General features: G+C 44.3%; 1 protein-coding gene across 1 annotated transcript in view; it reads left to right on the top strand.

Moving 5' to 3' along the window:
• The first annotated feature begins 2,146 nt into the window (after positions 1-2,146).
• The window catches only part of col1a1a (collagen, type I, alpha 1a), a 23,833-nt gene continuing 15,821 nt past the window's right edge, over positions 2,147-10,158 (top strand). The window contains exons 1-9 of the mRNA XM_083676531.1: positions 2,147-2,347; positions 3,959-4,150; positions 4,616-4,638; positions 4,947-4,982; positions 6,250-6,342; positions 7,356-7,424; positions 8,323-8,367; positions 9,002-9,055; positions 9,514-9,567. Coding sequence (XP_083532657.1) covers positions 2,266-2,347; positions 3,959-4,150; positions 4,616-4,638; positions 4,947-4,982; positions 6,250-6,342; positions 7,356-7,424; positions 8,323-8,367; positions 9,002-9,055; positions 9,514-9,567 — 648 coding nt within the window. The 5' untranslated portion in view covers positions 2,147-2,265. The remainder of the gene's footprint in view (positions 2,348-3,958; positions 4,151-4,615; positions 4,639-4,946; positions 4,983-6,249; positions 6,343-7,355; positions 7,425-8,322; positions 8,368-9,001; positions 9,056-9,513; positions 9,568-10,158) is intronic.

Consider the following 10,158-nt stretch of genomic DNA (forward strand, 5'->3'; position numbering starts at 1 on the left):
TTCAGGCGGAATTTTTAGTTTTACGCAGTGAGTAGTGAAGCCTACATATAGGCTATACTGGTTTGGCATTTACATTAAACAGTAGAGTCTTCAATTAAGATTCTTGTTATTGAAATCAAATGAGTTTTCTGTCTAAAATAGTGTTTTAGGCGCAGAAAAAATATTGTTTTATTCACAGAAGGAAATAGCAAAATTATAATGAATATAATTTAAGGCAACATGCTGACACATCAACCAAACTTGAGGTGAGTTTGAGTGGACGTTATATTCAGACTGGTGGTTTGGTGTCAACTAAAATTAAGCAGTCAATCTGTTAAGGCCTATAACTGACTTTTAGCAAAGGTCTGGAGACAAATATTAACGAATACAGGACAATCCCTGATAACTCAAAATGATGAGGTGGCGTTTTTTTTTTCTTTTTCAAAAATAGAGCATTCCAACGTCATCCACGTAAAAAAAGGAGGCAGACGCATTTCTTGGATAATGCGAAGGCATGTGAGTCGTTGAGAAGTGAGGAGAGAGAAAGAGAGGAAAGAGCAGGGACGGGATTGGCCGGTTCCGCTCATAGCCTGCAACGTGTCTGCGGTGCGGAGGAGAGACTGAACCGACGCCAATGTCTTCTGTCTCTTTTTCATACGAAAGACGCAGGCGCGTCTGCTCCATGCTGTGCGTAATTATAGCACCTGCAAGAATGGGGCGTTATAGGGCACAAAGCCTTGGGGGAATTAAACGTCACTCAGTGATAAACGCTTCATGTAATTTATTTGGTAGCTGTTTGGTGAAAACATTAATTGAAAAGTTAATTTGCCTATTGTGTTTTATTCTAGGCTATGAACAAAGTTGAGAACAACAAATTGTCGAAAATATTCCTCCCTCCCCGCCATGGAAAGTAGAACTCTGCCCTGAAAATACACATCTGTTTCTGTCGTTAGGACAAGTTAGCATTTGTATGGCTTTATGCACAGACGTGTTGTGCACATGCCCGTTAGAAGCAGAGGAATGAACGGTTTCCCTGCGCAGAGAGAACCGTAATATCTCCTTATAGGCTAGTATCATCGGGAGCTAATTGAGGGTTCTCTCTCCTCAGGCGACCAGTACTGGGCTGAGGCCAAGAAGAGAGGCGCGCTGCCAATCAACAGCCAGTCGATTTTCCGAACTTTTAGTCCACGTACCTTTTCCAACACAGCCAAAATATTAGCGCATCTCTAAGAACCGAAAGGCCAATGAACTAAAAACTATAGCAGGATGGCCATAATGCCCACGAAAGCTGTGCCACATACAGTAGCCCATACGGCCCAATAAAGGCCTGGTCTTCATCCCTTAGGCACATTATCGATGAGACATAAACAACCTATTGAATGTGAATGTCTGTTTTCGACTGCCTGCAAACTACTCCAAATATGATCTGTCAGATAACCCACATAATGCTTTCATGACACAAGTAAAGATATTCTAAAAATAAATGTCAATATTGCACAGCATCTAGCCTCGATCAAAGAGCTATATTTGCCGAACTTTTTAATGCAAAAGTTCCCAATTGGATGCCCTATGGCCTATAAAGAAGTAACACTATACCCAAAGCAATCGCCAATAATATCCCAGCGAACAATTACTTATATTTGCTTATCATCATTCACATTCCTATTTTAAAGGTCGATGTGGCACCTTTTACGCGTAAAGACAAAAACAAAGGCCTCACACAAATAAAAACCACAAAATCGAAATTACAAACTGAATTCGACTCCCTTTCCCGAGTTAAGGTCTTTTAGATCTAATTACAATTCAGAATAGTCTATAGAGACAGATACAGCGAGAGAAAGAGAGAACGAGAGAGAGATTGAGCTGTCCGGGCCCTCCGTGTCTGCCAACCGCCTTTTGGAGATGTCGTGGCCTGTCGTCCGTCTAAGCCAGGATAGGGGATGGGTTTTAGACTAAACCCTCGCATTTCTTTTTCCTCTGATAGATCAAGTTTCCTGAGAGTTTAAGGTGAAAAAAAACGTGTCCGAGAAGGAGGGACTGATGGAAGGAGGGACTTTTTTCATGAACGTGAGCATGCTATACAGTTATCTGCTGCACCCAGAACCTCCCCAAAACTTTGGAGTATAAAAGCCTGGGCAAAAAGGTCCTATAGGCAGTAGGGTGTTTTCTGCGGGGTCTGGATTGGAAATACAGAAGACCGGACCCTACCTTGTATGACTGGAGTCTAACGGAAAAAATAACTTTTCCCTTCTTGCCTCAAAGAGTCTACATGTCTAATATTTAGACATGTTCAGCTTTGTGGATATTCGGTTAGCGCTGTTGCTCAGCGCAACAGTGCTGTTGGCAAGAGGACAAGGCGAGGACGATCGTAAGTGACAGTTTTTAGTCTGTTTTTCTTGCTTCTAAAAGCTGTTGTCTAACGAAATTCCCTTGGGGAGGCAGTGAGGCGCAAGGGGAAAGCTGCTTTTTGATAGGGAAAAGGTTTGATGTGGATATTGTGGACCAGAACGATGCATATGTCATACTACCTTGTTCTTCTTTCTCTGTGGTTAATGATTATTGATTATTGATTGGTTTACCTGCTTCGTTTACCTGTGGGCTTCGTAAGGCAGCTCTTGCAGCTTGAGCTGAGAGAATGCGCATCACTGCTCGTGGGCCTTCTCGTGCTTGCACGCGTGCCTTTGGAGCGAGTTGGTACAGGTTCCTTGGCTCTGCCCTTCACTTGCTATTGATGTCCCCGAGCTACGTTTTAACAGATGGAAATACTGGAAAGGCTGAGGCATAGAAGAGTATAGACACTCATAAAGTACATCATAGGAACATTCTATTCATGTAACTAAATACGTGGCCACGCAGCTTGGAATTTTGGGAACAATGGAGAGAGTAGAGGTGTTGCACTGGTCCTGCTGCAATAATTCCTACCCTGAGGCCAAATGTTTGCCAAAGGAGAAAAGGAACAGGCCCGTTCTTGCACGCTGAAAATATTTGACCTCTTGGTTTTTGACCTCAACTGAGTTAAGATTATTCTTTTTAAACGAAAACAGTATTTATCTTTTTTTTGCTGGCTGCGAGAAACGCACAGCGTTTGAACATAGAGGAAAAAAGGATCATGCCTAAAGTTTCAATAGTGGAATCACTTAAAGTAGTTTGGCCCTAGATCTGGTATATAAGTTATGATAAGTTAACTCGACTTCATTAAAGAAATCAAAGAACAGTGTGATATAACCCAGATAGAAAATACCGATTCAATGTTCAAGTTCTCTGATGTCTGCAGTCACATTGTCTAGACATCCTCGGGTTGCATCTGGGCGTACAGATGTGCTCTTCACTATGCGGTCCTACAGCGCCCCTCTGTGGCCATTATTAGTAACGCCATCAACATCTGCCCGCCTCAGAATGATCTCACACCCCATCCCCTTTCACTTTTTTACGATAATTGAAAACACATGCAGGCTCCACAAACTTTCCACTGAGGGAAAAACGGGAGTCGTTGCCAAGCCGACAGTTTTCAATTATTCCCGAAGTTGAAGGATAGCCGAGACTACGTGGACGTTTTTTCCCTTTAACTATGGGAGTTTGGCAACGTGTAATATTCTAGACTATGTGGCCTTTTTGAGTCGATCTGCAGTAACTACATGGATGATTTGATAACGACACAAGTAGATGAGAATCAACAGGTAGCCAGTGAGTTAGACAAACCTTCTTTCAACAAAGATTTTGTCAGCATCAATAACACTCCTTGAATATTTGAACATGGAACTGCCTGGCGTCATGATAACTTTTTTTCTCAGTTTTCCAGAGCATGCTATCAAGTGTTTTAGGCCTACTGTAGGCGTAGGCCTACTTATGAGGTTCAAGGCGTTTATCGCCATAGCAACCGTAGGCCCATAAGCCTACAGGCCTGGCCAACAATCAAAGATGCCGACGAAACTGCTTTTGAAACTTACCTTTTCTCTCTCTCTCTCTGCGTCTCTCCCAGGTAACGGCGGCAGCTGTACGTTGGACGGCCAGGTCTACAACGACAGAGATGTGTGGAAACCAGAGCCATGCCAGATCTGCGTGTGCGACAGCGGCACCGTCATGTGCGACGAAGTTATCTGCGAGGACACGACCGACTGCCCCAATCCAGTGATCCCCCACGACGAATGCTGCCCCATCTGCCCCGACGACGGTACGACGATTTCCTTTCGACGCGACGCTCTTTTCGCATGGATATGTTTTGATAAGGTTTCGGATGCCTCAAAGGGACTGGTTTCGCCTTTTATATGAGGTGTTGAAAGGGTTTGGAGAGGATTTTTGGAGTGGATATCCCACAAGGAATAAACTTGGATGTATCTTTATTCCCACAACCAAACCAGTCATTTTTCCCCTTTTCCTCCGAAATGGGGTGGAATATTTACAGTCACATAAGCACACTGTGATATAGTTGTCCAGTCTGGTGCCTTCATCTCACATTTGACTTAGTCATACACTTTGGCGTTTATGTGCTTTATGAGGCCTGTGTCCAAACATGTTGTCAAGGTTTCCAGAATGTAATGATAAACTATATTCCTTATTTTCAATAGTGTGAAAGAATTCAATTAATTTTCAATATTTTAATCTGCTGTTTGTTTTTCTGTCTATCTTGTTATTGTAGGCTTCCAGGAGCCACAAGTTCAGGTAAATGTTTGTTATTGTTATTATCATACACAAGCGGGATAAATTAGATGATAAACATGATATGAGTTAATATATTAGAGAAGGCTGTTAATTTGACCCAGATTAAGCATTGTCCTGCACTAAAGACAATGCTCCATGTATTGTGCTTTCTAGCTCAGGGGAAGGCTTAATCTGTGTCTAGGAAACTGCCCATCAAACTTATTAACCTATAACCTATTTGTACACAGACCAACTAGGTAGCAATCACAAATAGTCAAAAGAATGACCTAATTCACAAACATGACCTAATCCCACCATTTTGCCAATAGGGACCCAAGGGTGAACGTGGAGGCAAGGGAGATAAAGTAAGTTTACCTTTCACTTCCTCATACCCATGCTTTGTCTTCTGATACTAGGTGTTGTTGTTTGGTAGTAGACTTCCTTGTCTTGGTATTCCTCTCTCTAGGTCTACATCAACATCTTGTACACACTGTTGAGTATTGTTTTATTAGCTAGTAAGACTCACAAGGTGCTGGTTTGACTATGGAGACAGTCTGAAAACATCTGGATTTATATTCAGTGATGTGACATGAAGGTGTATGAGGTCATTATAGCGGGCGATTCATATATATATCATAGTTAATCAGAGAGTATTTTTGCTTACCAAATGGAGAAGGTTACATTTAGTAGAACATTGTCTTATTTCAGTATTCATATTTGTATGTCTCTTCTTTACTTTCCATTGCTTAGATCGTTTATCAGGTGATCTCACAGATGGTTGTTTAGTACTTGTAGTTAGCTAAAGGGTTTTCTTTGTGTGTGCGTGTGTGCGTGTGTGCGTGTGTGCGTGTGTGCGTGTGTGTGTGTGTGTGCATGCATGTGTGCGTGCGTGCGTGTGTGTGTGTGTGTGTGTGTTATTGTGTGTGTTATTGTGTGTGTCATGCCTGGATTTATTTTGGGCCAGTGTTGGACACCCAGTCCAACCAGCCACAGTGGATTGGCTACAATCCTTATAGTCAACGTTATGATGGTCCAATGGGCATATCTTATTGAGATCACTGTTTCACCTTCTCCCTGATCAGATTCTGTAGATGGATGGACATACTGATTGGCTAATATCTGTTTATACAGAAGCATGTGTAGGTACATATATGTGCACAGCAGGATAGATGAATGGATAGATGGGTGGATAGATGAATGGATAGATGGTAAGAAGGATAGACGGATGGACTGATGAACAAAGTTCTCACAGTTGCATAAGACCAATGCACCTTTACCTGTAGACCTTATGCCTGCTTTAGCTTCCCTTTGTAGTTCCCCTCTGACTCTCCGTCTCCCCCTTTAGTTGTGCTATGGACCTTGAGTTTAACCTGACCACCTGACCTGTCCATCTAATTATAGCCTATTACTCGGGCCCAGAGTTTTTCCTGGTCAGGTCAAAATGTTCAGGCCAACCTCCTGGCCTCAGTCAGGAGTGATACCTCGGTGCTAAGAGCACTCTAATGGCTCACCAGTAGTGGCTGCTGTCTTGAACTGGTCTCTCTTGTATCTCAATGGGTCAACTATAACCAAAGGGTAGGTAACAAAGGACAAAATATCTGACTGGTCCTCTCCCCCTTGTCTGTCCTTCAGGGTCTTCCCGGTCTCCCTGGTAACGATGGTATCCCCGGCCAGCCCGGCCTCCCTGGACCCCCAGGCCCCCCTGGTGTCCCCGGCCTCGGCGGAGTAAGTATCTCAGTCTTCTAAACACTGACCCAGAGTCAGTTAGGACCTGGGTCTGAAGGTTAGGAGGCTAGGAGTTGGGTAGGGAGAACTGATCATAGATCTGTGTGTATCTGCGGTCTAGAGGGATGTCTGACTGTCTTAGCACTGTTCTGGGGTCAGTTTTAATCATGAATATGTGGCTATTAAATGGTTAGATGTAAGATGTAGGGAGATTAAGATGATCCTAGATCAGTGTGTATCACAGGCCTAGAGGGTTGTTTGACCCCTTAGAACAGTTCTGGGGTCAGTTTTGACCTAGATAAGAGGTCAAAACTGTGTCTGGGGTTGGAGAGGGACAGCTGATCTTGGATCAGTGAGCATCTGTGGAATGTACCCTCTAAGCACTGATCTAGAGTCAGTTCCCACGTCAAAAGGTCAAAAGGTTAGATTCACAGGTCCTGGATGAGTGATAAGGGACGATGACTGAAGGACAGGAAGGTGGAAGTAGCAAAGACTGAGAGATAAATACATAACCTGGACAGCCTTCAGATGACAGTGATGGATATAACAGGATAGTTAGTGTAGCCATATTAATGATCTCCAAATCATTAGGAGTGACCTTCAAAGCACAGTTACCAGTACAGACAGAGGCACAGGAGCTCTAATGCTAAGGCTATCTTGGTTAGCATGCGGTCAGTGTTTCACTATGATGGTAGGCTATCCTGGTTAGCATTCAGTCATTGTTTCACTATGATGCTAGGCTATCCCAGTTAGCATGCAGTCAGTGTTTCAGCACCTGGGGAGAGGACAGCACCCTGGTAGAAGAGAGAGAGGGGTAGAGAGCTCTGTCCTTGAGAGTCAGGTAGTCTGGCTATGTCCACTCGACCTGCATGTCCAGTGACAAAGCCCTCAGCCTATCAGGTAGCACTATAGCGAGAGGGCAGAAGCGAGAACATGCTGTCTGAAAGGTAGTCATGGTTTCCTCGTACTGACCTCCTGTTTTCTTTCTTTCTTTCTTTCTTTTCTCCCCACAGAACTTCTCCCCTCAGATGTCTGGTGGTTACGATGACAAGTCCAGTGGCATAGCCATCCCCGGCCCAGTGGTACGGACACAGACACATACACACACACACACACACACACACACACACACACACACACACACACACACACACACACACGCCTATACCAAATAACACTGGTTCTGAGAGCTTGGCAAAGAAGAGAGTTCTTCACGACGTTGTTGATGATAGCTACCTAGTCATCGATGACACTCAACATGTTTGATATTGACACATAATGTCCCAACGTACATACTGACACCAGCACCTTTACCTCGTCATCTCATGATTATAGCATCTCTAGGTAGGTAGAGGTTTCTACATAGACCACACAGGTAGAAACCCTCGACTCATACTGCTTTGACATTTTAGCAACAACCTTGTGAGCTACAGTATGTCTATCTGCAATGTTCAGTACCTCACACCCTCCTGAATGCAACTCTGAATCCCTATGCGACCAAAGGATTTATTCTACTCAGGGGAGGCTGGTGGAGGTAGAAATCGGAGGACGGGCTCATTGTAATGCATGGAATGGAAGGTGGAATGGTGTCAAACAATCGTGAGCTCACTATACATGAGCCCGTACTCGGATTTCTACCTCCACCAGCCTCCCCTGATAACTCCTGTACACCATGGGATACACTCGCCACTGTGTTTGCGTCTCTCTGTGGGACTCTGGACAAGCATACTACTTAGACTGCTAGACCAATACATTGCTTCAGTCCTGGTGACACTGTATACTAGTGTGGATGTGGAAAGCAGCCCTGGTCTCTTGTCCCCACGTTGAATTGTTCTGTCGACCTCAGAAAAACAATACTAACTGTTGTTAAAATATTAAATATATAACAGTCAGCCAATGAGGATCAAACTAATTAAAGCAAGGATGTGATTGGTTGATTATCAATGTATTGACTCCTCCTCTCCTGTGTTTGATTGACAGGGCCCCATGGGTCCCCGTGGCGCCACCGGACCTGCCGGTGCTAGCGTGAGTATTATCTCCTCTCTTCTCCTCTCTTCTCTCTCTCTCTGATCCTCTCTTTTCCCTCTCTCTCTCTTCCCCTCTCTCTCCATCTCTCCCTCTGTCTCCTCTCTTCTCTCTCTCTGATCCTCTCTTTTCCCTCTCTCTCTCTTCCCCTCTCTCTCCATCTCTCCCTCTGTCTCCTCTCTTCTCCCTCTCTCTCTTTTCTCCTCTCTTCACTTTGGGATTAACTGTCTGAGTGACAGGTGGCTTGTGGGAAAACTGACCTGGGAGCAGAGGTTAGACAGAGGTCAGACGATGATATCAGGACTGTTGCATGATGGGAGTTGAAGTCAAATGAAGTTTAGGTTGTTACATTCAGGTTATGTATTGATTTTCAGCATCTCGTATGGCTGTATAATGAAAATTCATCTGTTCATGTTGTGGCAGTTAGTCAATCGAAGTGATTAAAAGTAGGACGTATGCTATTTATATATAATAGCTTCGAAATTACTTAGTTTATTTTGTTAGATTCAGTGTGCAGTATCTGACCCATAGATCTCATTTTCCCATAATATAGTGTTGTTAGCAGGTATAACACATAGTGTTATTCGCCGGTATGAATAGTAGTCTGACCATGTATCTCTGTCGCCCCCTACAGGGACCTCAGGGTTTCACTGGCCCCGCTGGCGAGTCTGGTGAGGCTGGTGCTTCTGTGAGTATATACCAATGGATCTTTACAGAACATCCACACACACACACACACACACACACACACACACACACACAGACACACACACACACACACACACACACACATACACACACACACACACACACACACACACACACTCTTTGAGATGAATCCTGCGCCAACTTCTACAGGGGTGCAAGTGCAAGACAATACCTATAGACTTGTGCCTTGCCACACCTTGCTGAAAACCGACCCTCTAACTACTTATCAAATCCTTGGCTGCTGAATAAACCCCCGCCCCCTTCCCCCACCCAGTTTGATGTGTGGAATGGGGTCAATTAAGGTTCATAAGGTCACTAATTTGGGTCACACACACACCTCACCCCATAGACACACTCTCTCTCTCTCTCTCTCTCTCTCTCACACACACATACACACACACACACACTCTCGCTAACCCAGTATTTTGTCTTCTTCAGGGTCCCATGGGTCCCCGTGGTGCTGCTGGTCCACCTGGCAAGAACGGAGATGATGTAAGTGATCACACACACACACACACACACACACATACACACATACACACTCCATAAACCTCCCAAGGGAATGTCGAAGTAGCCTTGAGACGGTCCCTCAAGCCACAAGTCACTGGCAGCCAGCCCTAGAATCTACTGTCAAAGCTACAATTACGTCTGTTAGTGGTCAGACATGACACACACACACACACACACACACACACACACACACACACACACACACACACACATACACACACACACACACACACACACACACACAGTTAGAGTGTAGTCCATGGTCCTTATGTTGCCAACATTCTACTCAGGGTTTCCACTGTCTGACTAACTAAACATAGCCTCAGGTCATCTTGTACATAGTTTCCATGTCAGACTCATAGTTAGCATACGTGTGGGGTAAAGTCCCGGGTAATGTCTCATCTTAGTTCCAGAATGTTGAATTTCTCACATGATTAGCCAGCCAGAAACCAACCTGCATCCATTATGACTTTTCTCACTTTGTGTGTTCCTCTCTCTCTGTCTTCTTTCTCTCTCTCTCTCTCTCTCTCTCTCTCTCTCTCTCTCTCTCTCTGTCCATCTCTCTCTCTCTCC

The sequence above is a fragment of the Argentina silus genome (assembly GCF_951799395.1).
Source record: "Argentina silus genome assembly, chromosome: 9".
In the NCBI taxonomy this organism is placed as follows: Eukaryota; Metazoa; Chordata; class Actinopteri; order Argentiniformes; family Argentinidae; genus Argentina; species Argentina silus.